Source organism: Acomys russatus, chromosome 25 (assembly GCF_903995435.1).
Source record: "Acomys russatus chromosome 25, mAcoRus1.1, whole genome shotgun sequence".
NCBI classification, from domain to species: domain Eukaryota; kingdom Metazoa; phylum Chordata; class Mammalia; order Rodentia; family Muridae; genus Acomys; species Acomys russatus.
Genome location: NC_067161.1, coordinates 13,106,974 through 13,120,787, shown reverse-complemented (window position 1 = coordinate 13,120,787; position 13,814 = coordinate 13,106,974). Strand labels below are relative to the sequence as shown.

General features: G+C 47.6%; 1 protein-coding gene across 1 annotated transcript in view; it reads left to right on the top strand.

The window, feature by feature from the left end:
* Window positions 1–13,814, top strand: part of Rab40c (RAB40C, member RAS oncogene family) — a 39,883-nt gene that overhangs the window by 21,968 nt on the left and 4,101 nt on the right. The window contains exons 2-3 of the mRNA XM_051167238.1: window positions 6,493–6,553; window positions 7,298–7,358. Coding sequence (XP_051023195.1) covers window positions 6,493–6,553; window positions 7,298–7,358 — 122 coding nt within the window. The remainder of the gene's footprint in view (window positions 1–6,492; window positions 6,554–7,297; window positions 7,359–13,814) is intronic.

Genomic DNA, 13,814 nt, shown 5'->3' with positions numbered 1-13,814 from the left:
AGCCCTGCCTTGAAAACCAAGCCAACCAGTGATGGGATAACAATTGAGATGTAATCTGAATTAAAAAAAAAAATCATCCATCCAAAAAAGAAAAGAAAAGAAAAAGGAAACCAAGCCAACCAAACAAGAGTTCACAAAGAAAAAGGGTGATTGATGAAGAAATCAGTTGTATTAAGTGCTGAGATTCAGTTGTTACAGACATTGAGAGGGAAGCAGGTGATGCAATCTGTGCCCACATCACAGGATGGTATGATCTTTCCCAGAATGACTAGCAACTCTTGGTAAAATCTTGAGGAAAAGAAGACTACTCTCCGGTGTGCATAAGGCAATGTCGTGGTACACAGGGCTGACCTGTGTGCATAGGTGTTTTCGCTATGTGAATATTTGGCTACAGTTGGGCATGGTGGCTCATCTCTGTCATTGGGTTAGTGTTCAAGGCTATATAGTGATATATTCTCTCTCTCTCTCTCTCTCTCTCTCTCTCTCTCTCTCTCTCTCTCTCTCTCTCTCTCTCTCACACACACACACACACACACACACACACACACACACGGGCGGGGGGAAGGGAGAGAGAGAACAAGAAGAGTAGTAATGGGGGAGCAGCCTAGCCCGGCATTTGCTTGGTTGTGCGCATCAGCACATTCCCCAAGTTTCAGAACAGTCATGGATATAACAGCGGTGTTTTTGCCCCCAGATGAGAAAATGTCCTCCAGGGCTGAGGAGATGGCTCTGTTGGTAGAGGGCCTACTACATAGCACAAGGTTCTGACTTTGGATCCCAAGAACGCACATAAAAAGCCAGGCATGGCAGCATACACCTGTAACTTCAGAACTGAGGGGTGAAGGGTTAGGGTAGCAAAGATAGGTGGATTCCAGAAGCTTCTTGACTGGCCAGCCTAGCCAAATTGCTGGGCTACGTGCCCCAAGGGAATGTTTAGAATCTTTGAGAGCAATGTGTGTGTTCATGTTAGTCATGTGTGTGTTTGCATCTATTCACGTGTGTGTGTGTGCCAAATGTCTTACCTGGACTGCTCCCCATGGTTATTTACTCACTCACTCAATCATTCATTTTCCTTCCTCTTTTGTTGTTTGTTTGAGACAGGGTCTATGTAGCTCTAGCTGGCCTGGAACTCAGCAAGTTGGGGGTACCACTAAACATGACAACCTGAATTTGATCTCTAGAACCCACATGGTGGGAGGAGGGAACTGACTCCCCCAAGTTGTCCTCTGACCTCCCTATGCATGCTGTGACATGCTCATGCCCCACCCTTCATATACACTAAGTTTATTCATTATTATGTATACAGTGCTCTGCTTGCAAGCCAAAGAGGGCGCCATATCACATTACAGATGGTTATGAGCTACCATGTGGTTGCTGGGAATCAAACTCAGGACCTTTGGAAGAGCAGGCGGCGCTCTTAACCACTGAGCCATCTCTCCAGCCCTACACTAAGTTAATAAATGAAAAATTAACCATAAATCTGTAAGACCAGAGGCTGATGGTTTAGGAGCACAATGTGCAGCCATGCTGGATAAGGGGGGATAGGGGGAGTCACAAGGATCCTGCTGAGCTCAGAGCAGGTGCTCCAAGGCTGGCATGTCAAAGTCTCTCTCTACCAGGGCACACAGGAGGCTTATTCTCTTGGAGAATAGAGCCAGGGACACCAGACACCACCGGGTGCATGAGGGTAGAGAGAAGCAAGGAGCTAATAACAAAGTCCTCTTAGCCCAAGCCTGTTCTGAATGTGGGACCTTGGCACCCCCTGGCTCCAGCTACTGGCAGGCAGGATCCCTAAGCACACATCTGCTCTTGACTGCACAACTGTCAGGTCAAGAGACTTCCAGAGCCGCCCTCAGCCCAGCAGTTCCTCCACAAGCCCTAGTTCTCAAACCAGAGTCACAGAGCCTTCTGCAGCATCTCAAAGGCTTTCGTAGGGAGCAAAGGGACAACCAAACTCATCAATGTGTAAGAAAAGATGTAACTAGACTGAAAGGGACCCTGGGAACACTAGAGAGCTCCAGACATTCCAGACATCCCACCTTTGAGAACAAAGACCAGGTTCCTGCTCTGTTGGTGGGATAGCCAGACCCCAAAGAGCTGCTAGAAATTACAGATGGATGGACATAGTAGAAAAGACAGGAAAACAAAAGTCAAGGAAATCTTCCAGAAAATAGAACATAAAGGCAAGTTTGATGGGGAAAAATGGGAGCCTGGACAGTTATCTTAGCAGTTATTCTGGCCGGTACGCGTCAGGAAGGACAGGATCTGGGCATATGGAGCAAGGTAAACAGGGAAGGGCAGCACCCAGCACCAAGGTTGGTGGCCACAGCAATCCCTAGCAGAGAAGACACCCTGAGAACAGCTAGAGGAAAGGGTTGGCCATTGCAAGCTCCTGGGCAGGGGTCAAGGGTAGCTTTGTGAAATTTGGTTTCATAAACTGGAACAAAGGCCCTGACTTGTTGACCAAACCAAGACCTTAGCCAATGGTTTTATTCTCATGAGTGGAGCACGTGTTATGACCTCCTTGCTTCAGTTTCCCTGTTTGGTGTTTATCTCGTAAGATTAAAAACTATGTTCAGATCTTGGGGGAGGGGCAGCACTTTGCTGGGTTCAGATGAGCTAGAGGGCTGTGAGGACAGAGCCAAGCTGCAAGTGAGGCTTCAGATTCGCTGGGTAGTGGCTGGAGCAGCAGACCTCTTAGCTTAGAGAAGCCTTAGCACAGATGAAGTGGGGCCTGAGGGGGACAGCTGGTCCTCTTTGGGGGCTTGTCTTAGCTGATTAAAGAGAAAGCTATTTTTAGGCAGAAGGGGGAAGTGAATGGAGCTTGACGAGTGTTAGAGCAGATAGCACCCTGCTGACACCCACCAGTCCCCTTACAGTGATGCTCAGACGCAAGCTAGCCGCTGGCTCTGCCAGCCTGGGCCCCACATGCCTGCTGCCTCCCTTGTGCCTGGATCAGGCCTCATTCCAGGTCACTGCTCTGCGTCTTCCGCCCCACTCCTCCACTTCTCTGCCCCCTCCTTCTCAGAGCCTACTTACCCTCAAGCCTTGGGTAATTGCTCCTTTTAGAACCCTTCCAAGCCAAGGGCTCCTTCCCTGGTAATCTTGGCATAACATGTTAATGCAGACTGTCATTAGACCCTGGAGCATCCATTTCTCCTACTGGACTTTGCTCTCTGTGGATGCTTGGTGTGGAGCCCCTCAGAGCTGTGTGATGAGCAGTGGAGGCAGTGAGGCCCTCCTCACTGAACCAGGCGTGAAGACATTAAAACCATCCAGGTCCAGCCAGGGAGAAAGGCCCAGATGCTTCTGGAGGAAGCTCCAGGGACTCTCGTTTTCTTTTCCTTTTAATCTATTTATCTATTTATTGACTCTCCTTTTCTTTTGATTTGTTTATTTATTATGCACATCAGATCATATTATAGATGGCTGTGATCCACCATGCCGTTGCTGGGAATTGAACTCAGGACCTCTGGAAGAGCAGTTGGTGCTCTTAACCTCTGAGCCATCTCTCCAGACCCTGACTCTCATTTTCTTAAACAGCCTTGGCTGTTAGAGGGTACTTAAACAAAACCCCCTGCCACTGACCCCTGTGACCTCAAGCCCCAGGGTTACCAGGCTGTACCTGTACTTTCTGGCAGAAGAGCTCAAAGTCTAGCTCAGTGGGTTCCTGTGATGCCATTCCTGTGTAGTTATGCACCCCACACACCTAGATTGCTCCTTCTCCTTTTGAGAGGGCTGGCTGCCTTTGAACTCAGCCTCCAGAAAGCTGTGATTACAAGCATGTGCTATCGCACTGGTTCTTGATAGCTGATTTCTGTTGTGTTTTGTTTGTTTGTTTGGCTGGTTGGTTTGGTGTTTAGAAACAGGGTCTCTATGTAGTCCTGGTTATTCTGGAGCTTTGTAGAGCAGGCTGGCCTTGACCTCACGGGGATCCGCCTGCCTCTGCCTCCAGAGTGCTGATGACTCCCACATTTCCTGGGTGCAACAGAACTGCTAGGTGTAATGGGGCAGGCTAGTGGCTGACAGGAGGGTCAGCTCTTCTCTTGAGATGCTTGACCTGGTTCCCAGAGCTGCAAACCATCTCCGTGTCAGAAACTTCCAGGCCCTCCTGGTGCTGGGGCCCCTCTAGGTCTACTGTTAGAGCAACACAAGTGTGTTTCATTCTGAAAGGCAGATGTGTTGGCTGGGGGAGCCTTTCAGTGTCACACAAGTCAGCAGGGTCCGTGGCAGGGAGCACTTGATAGCCCAGCTGAGAACAGGCCCATCAGCATAGTTCTTTATGCTGTGACAGCACGTTCTCTTTGAAGGCTCTTCGCAGGTATCCGCCATTGTGTTGCAGTACTGCTCTCTTGGCAGACTGGGGCCACAGCACCATCTAGGGGTAGCTTGGGAGTCAGGCAGTCGCTTTCCTCAGGATAAGACTGCAGAGTCCAGATCAGCCAAGGCTATGCTGCAGGTCCTGCTGATCCGTTCTCAAAGAGGCCAGTCAGCAATCAGTACAAAGTGTGGTGGTACACACCTTTAATCCAAGCACTAAGGAAGCGGAGGCCGCCAGATCTCTATAAAAGATCTCTTTAGTTCAAGGACAGCCTGTTCTACATAGTGAGTTCCAGGCCAGCCAGAGCTACATAATGAGACTCTGCCTCAAAATTAATTAATTAATTAAAACAAAAGTAAAATCACTGCAGTTGTGTCCTCACAAGTTTCTCTTGGAAGCTGCAGTTGCCAGCATTGAACTTCTACCAGAGCTTAGGGAAAGATGGGGAAGGGTACAAGAGAGCTGTGACCTGGCCTGGCTGTCAGTCCTGCAGGTGTGCTTGCAATACCTTTACTTTATATCATAGAAATAGAGGAGTCCGAGGCAGGAGGATTGCTGCAAATTCAAGCCAGCTACATAACAAGTTTCAAGCTAGCCAGACTTCATAGAAAACCCTGTCTCAACTGGGTAGTGGTGGTACACGCCTTTAATCTCAGCACTTGGGAGACAAAAGCAGATAGATTTTTGTGAGTTCGAGGACAGCCTGGTCTATAGAACAAGTTCCAGGACTGTCTAGAAAAACTGAAAACCATGTCCTAACCATAATTACCAAGTGCACAGCTCAATAACACCACATATTTGTACATTTGTGCAATCATTATTTTATAGCCCTCCCACTGGGAGAAATAGAAAGGTCCCCGTGTTCTATACCTCACTCTCGGGTTTGAGTCTAGCCATCTAATCCAGCACATGGTGGTTAGCACAGGCTTCTGATTTGGCTTCCTGTTGGCTGCCTTGTGCCGCACAGTTTCTTGTGCTTGTTGACTATTGCTGTCTATGTCTTTTGTCGGGATAAGGCTTTGTCCATTTTTGAATTGAGTTGTTTTATTATTCAGTTTAAGGAGTTCTTTATAGAACCATAGGTCCTAATAAGACTTACAGTTTGCAAATATTTTCTTCTGTTCTGTATGTTGCAATTTTTCATTGCGCTGTAGTGTCCTTTAAGGCATGAGAACTAAGTTTGGATGCAATTACTAGTTGATCAGGCAGAAGATAAAGCTCCTGATGCCTGAAGAGGATGCAGAGATATGCAGGGACGTGGGCACACAGACGTCAACATACACACACTCAGCAGAATGTGCACTGGGTGTGCAGGTGTGCTTGTGCACCACATTCTGTGAGTGGAAACTATACATGTTCAAATGCTCATTTCCAAGTCCTCTTGGAACAAAGTTAATTTTTTGTTCTATTTTAGATGGGGTTTCCTGTAGGTTAGGCAGCCTTGAATTTACTGTGCAGATAAAGATGACCTTGGCTTCTAGAGCATCTGCTTCCCACATGGTGAATTACAGATGTGTGTTATCACACCTGGCTTGCAAGTATTGTATATGAAAAGTAAGAAGCTGATGTCTCAGATGGGCATGGTGGCGCACGCCTTTAATCCCAGTACTCGGAGGCAGAGGCAGGAAGATCTCTGTGAGTTCAAGGCCAGCCGGGTCTACAGAGTGAGTCCAGGACAGTCAGAGCTGTTACACAGAGACCCTTTCTCAAAGCAAACAAGCAAACATAAAAACCCTAAGTAAATACTTTCCTCTTGATGCTGCATCGGTACCTGAGAACTGTGATGAATCCAAGAATTAGGAGGCACATTATTCTTTGAGAGCTCAACTGTAGAAAGGACGCATCACAGTGGGAGTGAGCCATTTCTCTCCAGGCATTCTGGGCCCAGAGCCTTTAGAGAGACTGGTGTGGCCTGAGTGCCTCTGATGTCCCATCTGACCTGGGCATCTGCCTTGCTATGACTGCCATACAACATGAGCTAGGCTTGTGCCCTGAGAAAGCCATAGCTGAAGTCTGTGAGCACCCTCCTCCCGCTCCTGCTTCCCCAGGGGCATTGTGGGATTTGAGGAAGTTTTTTTTTTTTTTTCTGCTTTGCAATGCAGACTTGGGCAGGAGGACCTCACAGTGAAGCCAGTTGCTGATGGGCACTCTCACCCTCTGCTTCCTCACAGGAATCGACTATAAGACTACCACCATCCTACTGGACGGACGGCGTGTCAAGCTGGAGCTCTGGTGAGTTGGTGGTCTCATGGGGCATGGACGCCAAGTGAGGATGTACCGTATCTGCAGTAACCATTTAAACAGACTCTGTTCAAACTGCACAACAAGCAAAACAAAAAGTCCAGGATGTTTTGTCTTAAAGCCTCTTCCAATTTGACTCATAAAACCTGTTTCCATGGGAATGGAAAGATGCTCAGAGATTAATAAGAGCTCTTGCTGCTGTCTTTGTGAGGACCCAGGTTCAGATCCAGCATCCATCTGGCAGCTCACAGCCATCTGTAATTCCATTTCCAGTGGATCTTACACCCTCTTCAGGTCCCTTATGGGCATTGGGCATGAATGTATTGCTCAAACACATAAAACTAAAAATCAAAAAGGACCCAACCAGCTGTGCACATGCCTTTAATACCAGTAGCCAGGAGGCAGAGGCGGGCAGAGATGTCTGTGAAGGGCTGGAGAGATGGCTCAGTGGCTGCTTTTCTAGAGGATCTGGACTCAATCCCCAGCACTCACATGGCAGCTCACAACTGTCTGTGACTCCTGTTCCAGGGATGCAACACAGCCTCACATATACATGCAGTTAAAACACCAATGTACATTTTTTTAAAAAAGTCTGAGTTCAAGGCCAGTATAGTCTACGTAGCAAATTTCAGACTCTGTCTCAAAAAATGGGGAAGGGGGGAAAAAGAGGGTGGGACTGTGCCTCTCGTCCTGGAACTTCGTGTGTGAGCTGCTGACCCTCCCTGTGTGTTTCAGGGACACGTCGGGCCAGGGCAGGTTCTGCACCATCTTCAGGTCCTACTCCAGGGGAGCGCAGGTAAGACCAGCACCATGTGTTGTTCGGTAGGTGCCTCTCCTGATTCTTTCTGAACCTGATCGCTGCCCTGCCAGCTCCCTATGCACTTTACTCCTTTTGATGCGTTTTGTTTTCCTGCAGTGCTGGAGATTGAGCTCTGGGCCCTGTACATGAGAGATGAGGGTTTCGCTACTGAGCTGCCTCCTTGGCCCTTTTCTCCCAAGTATGTTAACATCTGGATGTCAGGTCTCCAAAGCCCATCTGTATAGAAAAGATATCCAGAGCTTTGGAGCCTCCAGTTCCAGACTGCCTACGCCAGAGGCAACTGAGTCTGCCTCTGCTGTCCCTGTAGGAGTCCTTGCTGTTCTCATGGTGCCTCCGGGTGTGAGCTTAGCCACTACAGTGGACTCTCCAAGGTGTTAGAATGCAACTAGAACCAAAGGTGTCTCACCACATCTCCCTCCTACACAAGTTGTGCACCCCCTAAAAGGTGTGACTGGATGTGAAGGTAACCTGGGCTGATGACAGGCTTGAACTCTGCAGCCTGTGAATGTGAAAGATGGGCTCTAGCTGATTGTCTGGACAGGAAATAGGCTATGGGATCTTGTTTTCCTGTAGAAGAGCACCATGCATTCACAGCACCATGCATGGTGTGGATAGCTTTTCCCTGTCCCTGGGGATCCTTACATGCTTTCAGATAGCCTTTTTTTTTTTTTTTTTAAGATTTATTTATTATATATAAATGTATTGCCTGTATGTACACGTGCAGGCCAGAAGAGGGCATCAGATCACATTATAGATGGTTGTGAGCCCCATGTGGTTGCTGGGAATTGAACTCAGGACCTCTGGAAGAGCAGTCAGTGCTCTTAACCGCTGAGCCATCTCTCCAGCTCCAGATACTCTTTTTCATCCCACTGAAAACAGAAGATGGGGCGGTAGTTAAGACCTGTGTGAGGAGAACTGCTTTAGACCCTGTGCTGCTTCCACATGGAGGGTGTAAATGAAAGCTCAATTCCATTTTGATGCACCCCAGACTTCTGGAAGAGCCAGAGAGCATCCCCTCACGGCCCCCAGGCTTAGACCCTACTTCTAGACAGCCAGGAACAGCCTTGGGAACAAAGGGGCAGCCCCTGAGGCAGGAGCATAGTCTGAGCTCTAGGTCCTTTCAGAGAAAGATAGAAGAGTGAGGAGCATGAGGCTAAGGGTGAACTCTGCAGGCCCCTCTTCACTTCTCTTTTCTTAAAAATGTATTTATGCTGGGCGGTGGTGGCACATGCCTTTAATCCCAGCGATCGCTGTGAGTTTAAGGACAACGCGGTCTACAGAGCAAGTCTAGGACAGCCAAGGCTACACAGAGAAACCCTGTCTCGAAAAAAAAAAAGTATTTATGTGAGTGGGTGTTTGCCTGAGTGTGTGACTGTGCACCACACGTGTGCTTGGTAGCCACGGAGGTTAGAAGAGGGCCTCAGATCCCCTGGACTGGAGTTAGATGTGGGTCTGAGCTGCTCAGGGGCTGCTGGGAATCAAATCTGAGTCCTTTGGAGCCAGTCCATGCTCTTAGCCACTAGCCCATTTCTGCAATCCTCTCCCTGATTTTTGAGACAGGATCTTACACTATAGCTCAAGTGAGTCTCAAACTCCGCAGGACCCTCCTTCTGCCTCTCAACTGCTGGAGTTACATACAGGAGGCCCCATTCTCTGCCTTCTTTTCTTTTCTTTTTCTCTCTTTGAGACAGGGTTTCTCTGTGTAGCCCTGGCTGTCCTGGACTCACTTTGTAGATCAGGCTGGCCTCGAACTCACAGCAACCCACCTGCCTCTACCTCACAAGTGCTGGGATTAAAGGTGTGCGCCATCACACCCGGCCCCCCATTTCCTTATAAAAGGGGAATGATGAATATGTTTTATATCTACATTTTTTTCTTTTCTTTTTTCTTTTGCATTGTGAGGAAAGAGAGAGAGAGAGAGAGAGAGAGAGAGAGAGAGGGAGGGAGGGAGGGAGGGAGGGAGAGAACAGCACTTAACAAGGTGAGAGTGTGGGGCTCAGTGGACAGCCTGTGGGAGTCAGCTTCCTCCAGGTATCCAACTCAGGCCATCAGGCTTGGCAGCAAGGGCCTTCACCTGCTCAGCCATCTTGCAAGGCCTACATTTGTGGACAAAATTTATTGCCTTCCTTTTGCTTAGCAGTACCTTCAGATTTTCTTAAAACAGCAAATACATATAATTCTGAAATTAAAAATAAAAAAGAGAGGCTAGGGAGATGCTCTCCAATGATTAAAAGCACTTGTTGCTTTTGCAGGGAACCTGGGTTTGATTCTCAGCATCCATATGATGACTCAACCATCCTTAACTCAAATTCCAAGGGATCCAAAGTCCTCTCTGACTCTGATGGGCACCAGGCACATACTTGATGCCCAGCCATAAACACAGATAAGGCATTCATACACATAAAATAAATCTAAAAGAAAATTTACCAAAAAATAAGTTTGCAAGAATACGAGGGGGTGGTTATTTTATTGGTTACAACACTAAAAGGTTATTGGGGGAAAATGAGAATGGCTGCTCAAAAACAGCCTGACAGGGTTTGGTGCTGTGCAACAAGAAAGCCAAGAGGGATGGAGGTGGATGTAGCAAGACACTGATCAGCCAGCCACATCTGCTCAGTACATGGGAACTAAAAACGTGCACTTCAGGACTCTGTCTCGGTCCTCAGCTGGGGGCGGGTGGCGGATGAGGTGGGACGGGACTGTCTTTGCCAGTTCAAGTTTTTCAGAAAGCAGTGTTTATGTCATTGATTTTGAATCCTTTCCACAGCATCTAGCACCACTGGTTCTCTTTCTGCTCGGCCTGTTTCTTCTGGTAGGTTCTTAGTGTCTGTCTCCTGGCTGAGAGGATCTAAGAACATACCCTGCACACACATCTTAGCTTGTATCTGGGGTACCGGGCTTATTTCTGTGGCTTTGCCCTTAGTGCAAGATCCTGGTTTCATTCCTGCATTCTACGTAGGAACACTAGCAACGAGATGGTGGCTTCCTACATAAATGTGCCACCTCAAACAGGACAAACCATCTTAACAGGACATGTTTTCCTGCTCTCCTTCCCTTTGTCAACCCAACAAGGCTGTCTGAGTCCCTCAGGGTCTGGGTCTTACACATAGCACAGTCAAAGGCCAGTGGCCTCGCCCTTGATTTTGTTACTTGTCACATTTAGCATTGTATTGTGGCTGTTGCTAAATCCATTTATACCTCACCAATGGCCAAGCTCAAATGTTTTTATGGTTGAATCCTGAGGTGGCATTTTAATTCTTATAGATCTGTGCTGCCTCCTGGGTCTCTCTGGCTTGGTATATGGAGGTGATAAGACAGGCCTGATAGTGTCTGCTGGTAGGGCTACAGGAGGCGCTGTCTAGCTGGGCTTGGTTCATTTCCGTTAGATCAGGAAGTATGTGGTCAGATGCTCTGTCTCTGTCCTTTAAGGGCAGAAGTGGATTTGTTTACATGGAGGTATTTCTTCGTGAAGTAGTAGAGGATACATGCTAATAGGTCATAGCTGAGGACACCAGCATGCCACTTGGCATCTGGCAGGTATGAGAGAGAGAGAACACCAGGGTATGTGAGGTGGACAGACAGGAGGATTTCACTCCAGCTCTTTCTACTTTGGGAATTAGAATGACACAGACCACAGATATATTCTCTCTCTCTCTCTCGTGTGTGTGTGTGTGTGTGTGTGTGTGTGTGTGTGTGTGTGTGTGTGTGTGTGTGTGTGTGTGTGTGTATGGTAAATGCTTATTTGTTTACATTTATTTATTTCAGGGGAGAGTGAATAAGTGGAGGTCAGAAGACGAGTTCTGGGAGTCCATCCTCTTCTTCCTCCACCATGTGGATCTCAGAGATCAGGTTCAGGTTGTGAGGCTTGGTGGCGGCAGCCATCTCCTAGCTCTGTGTATTTATTTTTGAGACAGGGTATTGGTCCAGGTTGATCTTTAACTACGCAGCTGAGACTAGCCTTGAGCTGCTCTTCCTGCCTTTACCTTTTAGGTGATAGGATAACAGGTGTGTGTAACCAGGACGGGCTTTTTTCTTTTTCTTTTTCTCTTTTCTTTCCTTTCTTTCTGAAAGGGTCTCATTACGTAACACCAGCTGGCTTTGGTCCCAAAGCAGTTCGACCGTGGCCTCCCAAGTGCTGATTTATAAGCATGTGCCAGCAGGCCCAGCTTAATCTGGAGGGTTGTTGGTTGGTTGGTGGTTGTTTTGAGACAGCATAAGACAGAGTCTTACTATGTAGTCCTGACTGGCCTGGAGCTTGATGTGTAGGTGAGGCTGGCATCAAACTCACAGAGATCTGCCTACCTCTGCCTCCTGAGTGCTGAGATTAAATGCCCAGTTTTTATTTTTCAAAGGTACTTTAGAGCGCCAGGGAGACGGTTCAGCCTGTAAAGTGTTGACCACAGAAGCATGAAGACCAGAGTGTGGATTCCCAGTGCTGGGGAGGAAGGGACAGGAAGATTCCAGAAACTTACTGGCCAGCAGGTCTAGCCAAGTTGTCAAGCTCCAGGTTCAGTAAGAGTCCTTGTCTGTCTGTCTCTTTCTCTCTTCTCTCTCCTCTCTCTCTCTCTTACGCACACGACAGAAGGTGATCGAGGAAGACATCTGATATTAACACACCCACACACAAGGCACTCCACATCTCAACTGTATGATGGTTGTATGTGTTGGGTGCATTTTTTTGTCCAAAACTCATCAGTGTCCTTGTCTCAACTCATATATTTTCTGTTATATAAATTAAGTGGTAGGGACATGGCTCAGTAGGTAGTGCTTACCATGTAGGCATAAGACACTGAGTTCAGTTCCTAGCACCCATTTAAAAAAATGGGCACTACAGTGAACACCTGTAATCCTAGTAGTTCAAGGTTAACCTGTCTATATAGTGAGTTCTACAACAGCCAGGTGTATATATAGTGAGACCCTATCTCAAAAGAAAACAACAGTAGTTAGTGCTGGGTGCTTAGGCACACACCTTTAATCCCAGCACTCAGGAGGCAGAGACAGGTGGATCTCTGAGTTCGAGGCCAGCCTGGTCTACAAAGTGAATCTAGGACAGCCAAGGCTACATAGAGAAACCCTGTCTCGAAAAACCAAACAAAACAACACTTCCTTACTGTTACAACTATTACTGTTGTTAAGCTGAACACAGTGTATACGTGCAGAGGCAGCCCAAATGTTTGTCACAATAAGGTACAAATGCTAAGGCCAGTTAAATAGACGTGTGTAGAGTGCCACTTGCTGTTCAGGAGAGGCTCGCTGAGCTCTCATGTGCTACAAGATCTTGTCACATTACAGGAAAATCTAGAAGACACTGGAAGGGTCTACATAGTGAGTTCCTGGGAGACTTCAGGGTCTCAGTTCCTCTACAGTCATTCCTGGGTGGAGCAGGTCACCAGAAAGGGGAGCTTGCGTCCATGTCTTGGCATATAAGTGGTCTAAAAATCAGCATTATCCGATTTTGTCATTAGAAGGGCAGAATGTGTAGGACAGCTTTTCTGTCTTTCGTCTTTTCTCTCTGAGACAGAATTGGTGGCTTGGGGGCCAGTAAGAACGAACTTTGTTTTGCTTCTCCACTGTCTTGCCTGCAGTTCATCCAGATGACTCTGAGAGCGAAGCTGGGAATGCTTTGGCCAGGAGGGGTAGCCAGGGCGAGGGCAGCCTCCATAGGAGTTCCTCTTCCAGGAGGTGGCCTTCTGCTTACCTGTTTTTAACTATAACACAAATGCTGGTTACAGCAGAAAGTAAAGCATAAACAGGAAATTAAAAGCCACCCAGCTTCATACCATCTGCCGATGTTTGTGTAAACTTCCTTTACAATGTGCCATTTGTTTGTGCTTTCGTTCTTTCAAGTGTCAGCATACATAACTATGGGAATCTATTTCCCACTTGACAACTTACTATGCACATTTACTGCGATCCGCTTCTTTTGTTGCTTTTGCCACGCTCTGGATGGAATACTCCAGCCCCTTACCATTGGGTGTCTTCTCCCCATCTCCCTTCCTCCCGCCTACTCACGTTGTGCCAAGGTTAGAATCCAGGGCCTCAGGTGTTCTAGGCTGCAACTCCGCCACTGAACTACATTCTGTCTGCCCCACCACTACCTCACCCCATGGGAAAAGGAAAACCTTCATTGCTAAAGCATGCGAGGTGAGCTCTCCAGGGTGGTCTTTGGCACACTTTTGAGTAATCCTCAGGAGCCAGGTTGCTACATGGTATGACGCAATAGGTGGCACTGGCCCCTCCAAAGCTGGGCCTCCCTCCCTCCAAAACAGATGAGAACTTTCTTCCCTGTGCCCAAGCAACAGGCTAGATATGTGCTTATTTATTCATTTTGGGAGGGAGTAGGGACTATAATATTGTTGGTTGGCTTTTGTCTTTGTTACTTAGTTACTGTTCTGTTGTTATGGTAACTTTTTTATTGGGGACTTGTGGGGC